General features: G+C 42.5%; 2 protein-coding genes across 2 annotated transcripts; both read left to right on the forward strand.

The window, feature by feature from the left end:
• Positions 1-1342: 1342 nt before the first annotated feature.
• LOC117813866 (olfactory receptor 11A1-like) lies at positions 1343-2290 on the forward strand. The gene has a single exon (XM_034684916.1). It carries the CDS (start codon positions 1343-1345, stop codon positions 2288-2290), a length of 948 nt encoding a protein of 315 aa, XP_034540807.1.
• A 7858-nt stretch (positions 2291-10148) lies between these two features.
• LOC117815007 (olfactory receptor 6N1-like) lies at positions 10149-11096 on the forward strand. The gene has a single exon (XM_034686629.1). It carries the CDS (start codon positions 10149-10151, stop codon positions 11094-11096), a length of 948 nt encoding a protein of 315 aa, XP_034542520.1.
• Positions 11097-13426: the final 2330 nt, after the last annotated feature.

Here is a 13426-nt window from a genome sequence, read left to right on the forward strand (position 1 = left end):
CCTCAAAGATGTGAATGCCCAGGTACCTGCCTGGAGACCACTTCCACAGATGTCCAGGGAACGGGGGGGCATGTCTGCCCTTCCTGAAATCCACGATTATCTCCTTAGTTTTTTCATGATGCAGAACTTGTTTTCCCTGCACCAACCCACCAGGTGTTCCCCCTCCTGTCTGTACTGGGACTCATCATTGCTGGTGTCATGTCTCAGTACTGCTGTGTCATCCACAAATTTCACAATATGACAGCTTGGGTATTTTGCTGAGCAGTCGTTCATCAGCTGGAGGGGCTCAGCAAGCAGCCCTGGGGGAGCCAGTGCTGAGTGTAACAGGGGGGAGAAGATTTGTCAGGGATTTTGGTAGAAAGTCCAGGACCCGGTTACCTATGGAGGGGCTCAGTCTGGTTGTTCCAAGTTTTTACACCTGGGTTTGACCGATGATAGCATTGAAGGAGGAAGTGAAGTCCAGGAAGAGCAATTGAACATAAGCATCCTTGCTCTCCAGGTGAGATGGAATCATCAATGGAACTGTTTTCCTGGTAGCATACTGGTACAGGTCCACAGGGACATTGAAGGAGCTCTCAGTGTGATCCTTACCAGTCTCTGGAAGCACTTCATGACTATTGGGGTGAGGGCTATTGGCCATAAGTCATTCAAAATGTCCAGTGAGCTAGTGTGCATAGTCTCTCTGTACTGTGGCTTTTGTCAGGGCCTGCAGCTTTAGGGGGGTTAATCCTCTGCAGGGTCCTCCTCACCTCTGCTGCGGTCATACTGAGGGGCACTTCTCCTGGTGGTGTGGTGTATCTGGTGCTGTTCCCAGCATCACGTCACTTCCCTTAAACCGCTCTCTACTTCTTCAGTTTGTTTCTAAGTCTACCATGATGCTTGTGTCCAGATTTAATACCCAGACGGTGGATAATAACTACGACCTTGATGCTATTTTAAGATTACTTGATCATATTTGGCCCTTAAAGTATTTTTCCACAAAGGTCCTGGGGTCAATCTTCAGTTTTCTGAGTTATTGTCATCACTTTGAGTCCCTCAGCTGTTCCAGACCTGTGGCCAGTCATGTGACTGTCTTAGAAGGTATTTAATCACAACCAAATCAGGTGATCCAAAGTAAACTCACCTGCACTTAATGTGCAGCTGCTCTACTGAAGCTGAAAACAGGTGAACATGGGGAAGCACGGGCACAGCTCCATGCCATTGGAGTTAAAGGTACAGGGTTTACAATATTAAAGTGAGCCAGCTCTGTAAGTATCTTGAGCCAGTGTAACGTCTCCATACAACCTGGTCCTGCTGCAGGTCCTCTGCTTATGGTTAATGAGGTAATGGGTCGTGATCAATCATGAGCAATTTTACACATTTTTCTCATTTCAGGCTCGGTGGCTTTTCTGAAACCAGGGTTTTAAAACACTTGTTTTTCATGATTGTAATGTTTATCTACACGTTAATTCTGTGTGCCAACCTGTTGCTCATTGTTGTTATCTGTAAGAACAGGAGCTTACATGAACCTATGTATATATTTCCATGCAGTCTGTTTATTAATGAGCTGTTTGGTAGTACGGGGTCCCTTCCTCTCCTCTTGGTTCAGATTCTCTCTGACAGTCACACTGTTTCTGTTCCTTTGTGTTTCCTGCAGAGCTTCTGTGTGTACTCATATGTTAGTGTAGAGTTTTATATTTTAGCCGTCATTTCTTATGACAGATGTCTTGCCATCTGTTATCCTCTGCAATATAACTCTCTTATGACATTTAAAAAGGCTGCTGTGCTTATTGCAGTGTCATGGTTAACAGCTTGTCTTTCTGTTGTTTGCACAGTGTCCTTGAGTTCTACTCTGCAGCTGTGTGGGAACATTATTGACAATATTTACTGTAATAACTACTCCATAGTTAAACTGGCCTGCTCTGACACCACAATAAATAACATTTACGGCCTAGTTTTGCTCATAATCTCAGTTATTCTTCCTCTGATTTGGATCTTATATACTTACATGAGGATTCTTAAAGTGTGTTTCTCTGGTTCCAAACAGACCAGACAGAAAGCTGTCAGTACCTGCACACCTCACCTGGCCTCTATGCTCAACTTTGCTTTTGGAATTTGCTTCGAGACTATTCAGAGCAGGTTGAATTTGAGTGGTGTACCGATTCTGCTGTCCATATTTTTATCCTTATACCTTATTACATGTCAGCCGATCCTAAACCCGGTCATGTACGGCCTGAAAATGTCCAAAATTCTCAATATATGTAAAAGCCTGTTTTGTTCTAAAGCTCTGATTATCCAACTCAATTGTTGAGATCAAATATTTATGAATACCTTTTAATGAGTCCAGTTTTCTTGATGTCTAAGGGTCACTGTACTGTCATACAAGAAATCCAACATGCACTTGATAACAGCACAAACAGCTGAGCTGGTTTCTGAAGAGCAAATGTAAACACTTGTTGAATCCTAGTGTGTCTCATTTAGATGAACTGTGTATGTGTTTAATGTGTTGACAGTTCCATTTGCCCTGAGCCAACAGCTCTGATTTCAACACAGTAAGGTTTTGGTAAAGTGTTCTGCATGTCTTAAAAACTTCACAGTATGCACATTTGCTACCAACATCAGATAAGCTGTTTCAGTCAGAGCCAGATCACTGCTTGCCCCACAGAGAGATTTCTTACAGTGTTGATTCATTAGGATATTGTGCATCTTTTGCAGCTGCTAAATCTGTGCAAATGAGACTAAAAGACCTCAGCTGTTCAATGCTCAATAAACTGCTCAGCTGAGCGTATAGTGTCTCTTTACGCCAGTGCTGTGTGCATATATTTATATTATCCACTGTGCATTTATTTGGAGCAAAACAGACCCTTTTCTATGCAAGCAAGTCTTATTGCAAATCACACCTAATTTACTAACACTGGTGCTAACAGCCATGCTCACTTAGAGTGGGAAATATTTACTATCTGCTGAGAGCTGGTGGCAACTGCACCTCATTGTTTATGGGTGTTGATAGCCCCAACTGTAAAAAAAAAATAGTTACATATTGATTTTACAAACCATTTTTCAATAACTCAAAGACACCAAACAATAGTTAAAACTAAAAAATATAAATACAAAGGAAATATAAAAATACACACAAATCTAACGAAAAAATAACAAAGTCAATCACAAAGTGATCAACAGTGAGTTATGAACAGTGAGTTGTGAACAGTGAGTCATTAACAGTGAGTCATTAACAGTGAGTTATGAACAGTGAGTTATGAACAGTCAGTTGTGAACAGCGAGTTATTAACAGTGAGTTATGAACAGTGAGTCAGGAACAGTCAGTCATGAATAGTGAGTCATGAACAGTGAGTCATGAACAGTGAGTTATGAACAGTGAGTCATGAACAGTCAGTTATGAACAGTGAGTTGTGAACAGTGGGTTATTAACAGTGAGTTATTAACAGTGAGTCATGAACAGTGAGTCATGAACAGTCGGTCATGAACAGTGAGTTGTTAACAGTGAGTTATGAACAGTGAGTTATTAACAGTGAATTATGAACAGTGAGTTATGAACAGTGAGTTATGAACAGTGAGTTATATACAGTGAGTAATGAACAGTGAGAAATGAATAGTGAGTATTGAACAGTGAGTCATGAACAGTGAGGTATGAACAGTGAGTTAGTAACATTGAGTTATGAACAGTGAGTCATGAACAGTGAGTTGTGAACATTTAATTATGAACAGTGAGTTATGAACAGTGAGTTATGAACATTTAATTATGAACAGTGAGTTATGAACAGTGAGTTATGAGCAGTGAGTTATGAACAGTGAGTTATGAACAGTGAGTTATGAGCAGTGAGTTATGAACAGTGAGTTATGAACAGTGAGTCGTGAACAGTGAGTTTTGAACAGTGAGTTGTGAACAGTGAGTTGTGAACAGTGAGTTGTGAACAGTGAGTTATACACAGAGTCATGCACAGTGAGTTATTAACAGTGAGTTATTAACAGTGAGTTATGAACAGTGAGTTATGAACAGTGAGTTATTAACAATTAGTTATTAACAGTGAGTTATTAGCAGTGAGTTGAATGTGGAAGGGTCAGTGGTGTTCTTTTTCGCCTTTATTGACAGGAAGCTGAAGAGAGACAGGAAATGTGGGGAGTAGAGAGCGGGGGAACACATGCAGTAAATGGTCGGCCGGTCGGGAGTCAAACAGGGGAACTCTGCAATGAGGACTACAGCCTCAATATGTGGGGCGCTTAGACTACTAGGCCAACAGCGCCCCAGTGCACATCTGAATATGTGTGGAGAGTGAGGAGGTGAATTCAGAGAAGGCTCTGTTCCTCCAGGTTCAGTGCCTGGGTCAGAGAGGTGGAGGAAGGAGGTTGGTGTCTGAAGAGCAGAGATTGAGGGAGGGAGTGTGATGGTGGAGGAGGTCAGTGAGGTAGGAAGGGGCCTGGTGGTGGGGGGTCTTGTTGGTAAGGAGCAGGATTTTACAGTGGAAGCAGTAAGGTGCAGGGAGCCAATGGAGGTGTTGCAGGACAGGGGTGGTCACATGCGGGTGAGGAGGCCTGCAGCAGAGTTCTGGATGTATTGAAGTTTACAGAGGACTTTGGATGATTTGATGTAGAGGATGCTAGGGCAGTAATCAAGGCAGGATGTGATGAAGGCGTGGGGTGGAATATGTGAGGGACTTGGGCTAATAAGGTCAGACTTGTCATAGTTTAAAAATAGTTGTTCTTTATTTTGATGAGGCAGTTTGTTAGCGTGGAGTGGGTTTCTGTGGTGATGGAATTAATGGTAATGAAGCTGGATGTCGTCGTGGAATAATGACAACAGAGACCATGCTGATGGATGATGTTGCCCAGGGGGAGCAAGCATTTGATGGACAGGAAGGGACCAGGCCTTAGGGGAAGCCTTGAGACAGAGGTGCTCTGGACGAGGAGCAGTTGTTAATGTGAATGAGTTGTTGTAGGTCGTGAGGTTGGATTTTAACCCAGAGAGAGCAGTGCCAGGGTTGAGTGTCTCTTCTAGGTGGGAGAGAAGAATAGTGTGGTGTATGGTGTGGAAGGCCGCAGAGAGATCGAAGAGGATGAGGATGTTGAGGGTGCCAGAGTCCGAGGAGAGGAGATGATTGGTGATATTGAGGAGCGCTGTTTCTATGCTGTGTTGGGAACAGAAACCAGTTTGAACTGGTGTTATTGGTGTTATAGGGTGTTATTGGTGAGGTGTGACTTGACTTGAGAGGCAACAGCATGTTCCAGGATTTTGGATTGAAATAGGAGGTTGGAGATGGGCTGGAAATTACACATACTATCAGGGCTGAGTCAAGGTTTCTTGAGAATGAGGGTAATGGGGTCAAGAATACTGGTTGAATTTTTAACACCTGCGTTGATGGTGAACCGTTTCGTCGGGGATACAGGGAAGAACTGAGACAGTGGCAGAGCGTTGAGGCAAGGGGAGGCAGGGGGAGGCAGTGTGGTGGGCGGTGAAACTTTAAATTGTAGACTGAAAAAAATTAATCTGTCAACTGCGAGAGATGAGGAGGTTTCAGTGTTCTAAACAATAGTTCCACTGCCGCATGACTTTAAAAAAACCTATCTGTACATTAAGGGCCCGATCTACTAAAGGTTTGCATTTATAAAAACACGTGCAAACTTTATAGCGCGCGCAAAGCAGATGTACTAACCGGGTGCGCCGAGGATTGCGTCTGTCAAATGAGCAAAATAGCACTCGCTATCCATTTAGCGTCTTTGCCTTCATGCATATGCAGATTACATGCAGATTATCAGAACGCGCAAAATACTGGGAGGAGGAGATGCAAATGTAATCATTTAGCACACGCAATGTGATTTATCAAACCTGAAACAGATAGCGGACGGTGTTTTTGTGTCTATATTTAGCACGTTTGAAAGACAGGTGCAAACTGGCACAGCTTTCCACACAAATGGCTGCGGTTACTGTAAAGCTCATCATAACATCGCTTTACAACATGCCCACAACAGTGGGGCTTACAAGCATTACTACAGTTTTTAGTCAATCAAACCAAGAGAACAAAATAATGATAATAATAATAAAACAACACAAATTCAAAGCAGTTCAGCACCACGGACAGCGACCGCATCATTCTGACACCCACTTTAACTGTTCCAACTAATGAGAGCACAGTACACCACTGTATCAACAGCTATACAGTTTAGTCAAATTGGCACAGTGGCTCACATGTTCACATACAAACAAAAAATCAATATGAAGTACTCGGACTACTCACCACTGTTTGGACGAGCCTTAAGCTCCGCGGACTTGTCCACGATGCACTGTATGTCCATTTTCTTTGATCTGTCATTCTCAATAGATATCATGACATGTCCTTTCAATCTCTCCTGTCCCGTCATGCTCCTCAAGGGGTTTTTAGTTCGTTTTAACTTGGAGAACTAGCGCTCACTAAGCCGCCAGGCAGCTTGGTGTAACTCCTCATCTCTTAAATATCTGGGACAGTTGCTGGATGATGATATCACGCATTAAAAACGTTCACTTGAAAGTTGCTCTCTGGGACAGTGAGATGTTCATCAAAGTGACACCTAACTTTTCTGGCCCTGGTTGTTTCAAAACTGAGATTGACTTCCCAATTGAGTAGCTGGAGCAAGAGTGGCAGACTTAGCCTCATCAAATTGCTCTCTATACTCCATCAAAACACTGATTGCGTTTTGTAGTAGAGTAGATGCGTTTATTTCATCAGCAGATCTTCTGTTTTTTCTCACATCATTCACCTTTTCACAGATGGCCTCCCAAATCGTGTCTCTAACGCTGAGATGTCTCTGCTGGAGTTCACCGATATGTTTATTTCCCTCCTCCACAAAGATCTCCAACTCCATGACTTCAAACTTCATTTATCGCTTAAGACCACTCTGCTCTCTCAAACTCTCCATGGTGACAGCCGATAGCACACGCAAAATCCTCGTAAAATAGGGCGGTCCTCACCACTTTTGCACTTGTTATCATTTGCGCACGCAGTCATAGTGGATCACCCGCAACACGCCCAGAAATAACACGTGCAAAATTATTATTTGCACACACAAATTAGCGCTCGTTATTTGGGATCTTAGTAGATCAGGCCCAGCACTATTGTAACTGTTAGTGGGTAGTTCAGCACAGAAACCTAAAACAGGACTCTGGCTCATCCACAGGCTCTTCATCGAACAGATGGAGCAGCCGTTATAAACAACTGGAACACATTCTACATAGACGTATATGTGGTGTTTAAAAAGGATAAGCACAGTAAGCAGAAGTTGTGTGTGCTCATTTAGGTGCTGTGTGGAATCACCATGTTGTTTCATGTCAACGCTGCTAGAGGGCGACGCTGTATTGTGAGAGCTCTGCTGAGCCACGTTGATTTGCCCCTGTCAGAGTCAGAGTTCAATAAAGAAACCATGTTGAGAACTCGCAGCACTGTCGTCTTTCAACTGAGGAATATGAAATCCTACTTTTATCTGTTTAAGACACAACAGTATAACTGTCACTCATGGTTCAACCTTCCTCCACTTAATAACGGCATGTGCTGACTGTGTGCCTGACACAACATCAACAGAACACATAGTGTAACATAACATCTTGATAACTGTGCAGGGATTTACAGATACATTTCACAAGTTACCTGTCCCATAATTCCAAAGACAGTCACGTTGGAGTATCGCCAGCTGGTTCTGTTTCACAAGCTTGACCTGATACACCACATCTGACAGTCTCTCTAGGACTGTACAGGGCCCACTCCTGTGACTTGTCAACTTTGGGGGAGAATCTTTTTCCATTCAGGACTGTAAATCCCCACCACAGCACCAGGTTCAAAGTTCTCTCATTTCACGAGTTGCTTGTCCCATAATTCCAGACGGCTGTCCAAACATGCCCACATACTTGGACACTATGTAGCCCCAACCTTGACGGTTAGCTGTCCCGAGCAATCCATCTACCCACAACAACGTCTCACAAATCCCCTGGGAGCCGACGATGGCGGAGTGGATGGGACTGTCCCTCCGCAGTAGGTGCAGAAGGTGAAAGAGCCTGGGATGCACGCTCTGTCCCCAGACAGCAACTGAATGCAAAAAATGTTTCTTTCTCTACATCTGCATTTTTCCCTTCTGCTCAGTGACCAAACATGCAGCAACTGTGCAGAGCTTTCATTGGTCTTTCTAGTTTCAAAGGTGTCTGAGGAGTAAATAAAGAGGTTCCAGTGGTCCTTCAACTTCTGTTAATCTGCTGTCCCATATTGCTACAGGCAGGGAGGAGCAGCTCGCAGGTTCTATGTTACATATAGACTGGAATATCCAAAGTGCTCAGCATGTGTTGTGCTTTAATTTGAACTCATCCTGAACCGATGAGTCATGTTTCATGATCCAATATCTTTAAACAGTAAACTAACAGGATCATAATTTAAAAAGCAAACTAAACCAAGAATCAGGCTCCAAGCAGTCTTCTGAAGTCATTCTCAGAAATAAAAACATTTCACACACTAACGAAAACCCAGAAAGGTCGCTGTTGTTGGGCAAGGTGAGGTCACTCTACCGGGTCAAAGGTCAATCCAGTCTGTCAACATGTGTGTCCCTGAGGTGTCCTCACTTCAGCCACAGTTTCCACCAATTCCCCCTGAAGCAAATTACTGTCAGAGTTGTTAACCAGTGAGACCAATCAGCATGCAGACCTCAGCCCTGGATCCACTGGTCCTCAGAGACACTGTAATGACCTCCCCACGGACCAGCACATCCACCTCAGACCAGCACACACACCTCAGACCAAAACACACACCTCAGACCAGCACTAACACCTCAGACCAGCACACACACCTCAGACCAGCACACATACCTCAGACCAGCACACACACCTCAGACCAGCACACATACCTCAGACCAGCACACACACCTCAGACCAGCACACACACCTCAGACCAGCACACACACACCTCAGACCAACACGCACGCACGCACGCACGCACGCACACACGCACGCACGCATGCACGCACGCACGCACACCTCAGACCAGCACACACACACCTCAGACCAACACACATGCACGCACGCACGCACGCACGCACGCACGCACGCACGCACGCACGCACGCACGCACGCACGCACGCACGCACGCACGCACGCACGCACGCACGCACGCACACACGCACACACACACATAAAGTGCGTAAACACTAAGTGAAAGATGAGTTCTGCTGTTTGGAGTTAGACAATAATGTAGGTAAACACAACAACCCAGAAGAGGTAATGTAACACTTAACCTGTGATCAGACAGGAACCTTTGAGGCTTACAAATGAAGCTCACAGAACAAAAATTCAAAAACAAACAAATGGAAGATGTGACAATGGCCACATCATTTTGGATCAAAATCCACTCAAACTTTCACCAAAGCCGCCCAACTTAGGGCCGGATCTACTAAAGGTTTGCGTGTATAAAAACACGTGCAAACTTGATCGCATATTTGATATGGCACATTTTTTTGCCCATGATATTCCACAGGTGAAATTCTGAGATCGGGACAGTCCTACTCACAGCCTTACTTACTTACATAAAAAACTATTAGAATTAGCTGTAAACTTCATTTCACACACATCCCTGGGATTATTTCTTCCTTTGGGTTTTCTTCTGTTCAAAAAGAGCAAAGATAAATCTCCCCTGCCCTGTAAACTCAGCAGGCTGAGCTTGAAATCAACACACACAAAAAGAAAAAGAGTATAATATAAAATATTTCCAGACTCCCTCAGATGTCTGCTTCACTATCTTTAGATTACTTGATCATATTTGGCCCTTAAAGTATTTTTCCACAAAGGTCCTGGGGTCAATCTTCAGTTTTCTGAGTTATTGTCATCACTTTGAATCCCTCAGCTGTTCCAGACCTGTGGCCAGTCATGTGACTGTCTTAGAAGGTATTTAATCACAACCAAACCAGGTGATCCAAAGTAAACTCACCTGCACTTAATGTGCAGCTGCTCTACTGAAGCTGAAAACAGGTGAACATGGGGAAGCACGGGCACAGCTCCATGCCATTGGAGTTAAAGGTACAGGGTTTACAATATTAAAGTGAGCCAGCTCTGTAAGTATCTTGAGTCTGTGTAACGTCTCAATACAGCCTGGTCCTGCTGCAGGTTCTCTGCTTATGGTTAATGAGGTAATGGGTCGTGATCAATCATGATCAATTTTACACATTTTTCTCATTTCAGGCTCGGTGGCTTTTCTGAAACCAGGGTTTTAAAACCCTTGTTTTTCATGATTGTAATGTTTATCTACACGTTAATTTTGTGTGCCAACCTGTTGCTCATTGTTGTTATCTGTAAGAACAGGAGCTTACATGAACCTATGTATATATTTCCATGCAGTCTGTTTGTTAATGAGCTGTTTGGTAGTATGGGGTTCTTCCCTCTCCTCTTGGTTCAGATTCTCTCTGACAGTCACACTGTTTCTGTTCCTTTGTGTTTCCTGCAGATCTTCTGTGTGTACTCATATTTGGGTATAGAGTTTTATATTTTAGCCGTCATTTCTTATGACAGGTATCTTGCCATCTGTTATCCTCTGCAATATAACTCTCTTATGACATTTAAAAAGGTTGCCATGCTTATTGCAGTGTCATGGTTAGCTGCTTGTCTTTCTGTTGTTTGCACAGTGTCCTTGAGTTCTACTCTGCAGCTGTGTGGGAACATTATTGACAATGTTTACTGTAATAACTACTCCATAGTTAAACTGGCCTGCTCTGACACCACAATAAATAACATTTACGGGCTCTTTATTACTGCATGGACAGTTATTGCTCCTCTGATTTTGATCTTATATACTTACATGAGGATTCTTAAAGTGTGTTTCTCTGGTTCCAAACAGACCAGACAGAAAGCTGTCAGTACCTGCACACCTCACCTGGCCTCTCTGCTCAACTTTGCTTTTGGAATTTGCTTCGAGGTTATTCAGAGCAGGCTGAATATGAGCGGAGTACCAAGTCTGCTGTCTATATTTTTGTCATTATACCTTATTACATGTCAGCCGATACTAAACCCGGTCATGTACGGCCTGAAAATGTCCAAAATATTCAATATATGTAAAAGCCTGTTTTTTTCTAAAGCTCTGATTATCCAACTCAATCGTTGAGATCAAATATTTATGAATACCTTTTAATGAGTCCAGTTTTCGTGATGTCTAAGGGTCACTGTACTGTCATACAAGAAATCAAACATGCACTTGATAACAGCACAAACAGCTGAGCTGGTTTTTGAAGAGCAAATGTAAACACTTGTTGAATCCTAGTGTGTCTCATTTAGATGAACTGTGTATGTGTTTAATGTGTTGACAGTTCCATTTGCCCTGAGCCAACAGCTCGGATTTCAACACAGTAAGGTTTTGGTAAAGTGTTCTGCATGTCTAAATGCTATTTGAAGCTGTATAAATAAAGTGAATTGATGCACAATGATTATTTGATTTAATAGTCCGGTCTAGATCTGCTCTTTCTGTAAAATGTCGTCATGGAAAGTGTTCACACTTGGAGTGTGAAATATTTACAATCTGCTGAGTGCTGGTGGTAACTGTTAGTGGGTAGTTCAGCATGGAAACATAATGCAGGACTGTTTGGCACATCAAACAGGTGGAGCAGCCGGTATGAACAACTGGCACACATTCTCCATAGACGAGCAAACAAGAAAACACAATGATAGTAATATTTGCAACATGTACGGTACACTGTTCATATTAAATCTGTTTTCTAGTAATAGAAAAAAAAGCCCCAAAATAATAGTTGAGCAGAGAGGCCAGGTGAGGTGTGCAGGTACTGACAGCTTTCTGTCGGGTCTGTTTGGAACCCGAATAACAGACTTGAAGAATCTTCATGTAAGTGTAAAATGTCACGGACAGTGAAACACAAATTATTGAAGTAGCAGCAATTAGTTCATAATAATTGTATGTTTTGGTGTTATAGCAACTCAGTTTAATTATGGAGTAGTGGTTACAGTAGACTTTATTTATGATGTTTCCACACAGCTGTAAAGAGGCAGTCAAAGCAGTCGTAACAAACACCCCTAAAAAAGGAGGTAACCATACCACTGCAATGAGCATGGTAACCTTGAAAGAGGTCATATTTACATTATATTGTAAGGGGATAACATATAGCAACATATCTGTCATAGGATATTACTGCTAAGTTTGTAAATTCAACAGTTACGTATGAGTAAGAACAGAAAATCTGTAGGAAACCAAAAGGAGCAGAAACAGTGTGAATGTCAGAGAGAATCTGAACCAGGAGAAATGGAAACAACCCTGTACTACCAAACAGCTCATTCACAAACAGACTGCAGAGAAATATGTACATAGGTTCATGTAAGCTTCTGTTCATAAAGATTACCACAACAAGCAAAAGATTTGCACAAATCATCAAAACATAGATGCACATCATAATGATAAAATGTATATACTTTAACAGCCCAGTGTCTGAGTAAGCTGCAAGTGTGAAAAATGAAACCTTAGTAGAGTTACTTACAATCATTGTTTCAGTTCTCAACACTGAAAAACTGTGTACAGGAAGAATTTAACCAAACTCAAATATTACATTTGGTGCAAAAAGTGTCCAGTGTCCAGGTTTCAGCTTAATATCAGCTCAAGCATCAACACACATGTTTCATGTACTTTCAGAAAAGACACCACAGAGAGGTCATTTCATTCAACACATTTCAAACTTACCATCTTCACTTGTTATCAAAGTGATATGAAGGTGAGAAACTGCAAAGTGAATGACACGGTGAGATATATAAAGATTAGAGATCAAATTAGTAACCTCTTACCTTTAACTAGTGTAGGACCCTTTACCAACAGCGGGATCATTGAAGCCGGCGTTAAAGCCAGATGTATACCTAGACTGTTTTTCACCCATTGACCTTCCTGAACTGGTTTCAACAGTTTCTTCAGCTAAACCATCGACCTGTCTTTTAGACCCAATCCCAACTAAGCTGCTAAAAGAAGTAATTCCACTAGTTAGCAGTTCTTTACTAAGTATGATTAATATGTCTTTACTGACAGGCTATGTACCTCAATCATTTAAAGTAGCTGTAATTAAACCTCTCCTTAAAAAGCCCACTCTTGATTCAGGCTCCTTATCTAACTATAGGCCGATATCTAACCTCCCCTTTATCTCTAAAATCCTGGAGAAAGTGGTGTCAGTTCAGCTCTGGGACTTTCTTAAGAGCAACAGTTTGTTTGAGGACTTTCAGTCGGGGTTTAGAGCCCACCATAGCACAGAGACTGCACTGTTAAAAGTAACCAATGATCTACTAATGGCCTCAGACATTGGTCTTCTTTCCGTACTTGTTTTATTAGATCTTAGCGCTGCATTCGATACGATTGACCATCAAATCCTGTTACAGAGATTAGAGCGACTAATTGTCATTACAGGAACTGCTTTAGCTTGGTTTAAATCATACCTAACAGATCGATCT

This window comes from Notolabrus celidotus, chromosome 6 (assembly GCF_009762535.1).
Source record: "Notolabrus celidotus isolate fNotCel1 chromosome 6, fNotCel1.pri, whole genome shotgun sequence".
Taxonomy (NCBI): domain Eukaryota; kingdom Metazoa; phylum Chordata; class Actinopteri; order Labriformes; family Labridae; genus Notolabrus; species Notolabrus celidotus.

Excerpts from the sequence above, each read along its gene's own strand:
- LOC117813866 (XM_034684916.1), top strand. The coding sequence starts at position 1,343 with ATGAGCAATTTTACACATTTTTCTCATTTCAGGCTCGGTGGCTTTTCT.
- LOC117815007 (XM_034686629.1), top strand. The coding sequence starts at position 10,149 with ATGATCAATTTTACACATTTTTCTCATTTCAGGCTCGGTGGCTTTTCT.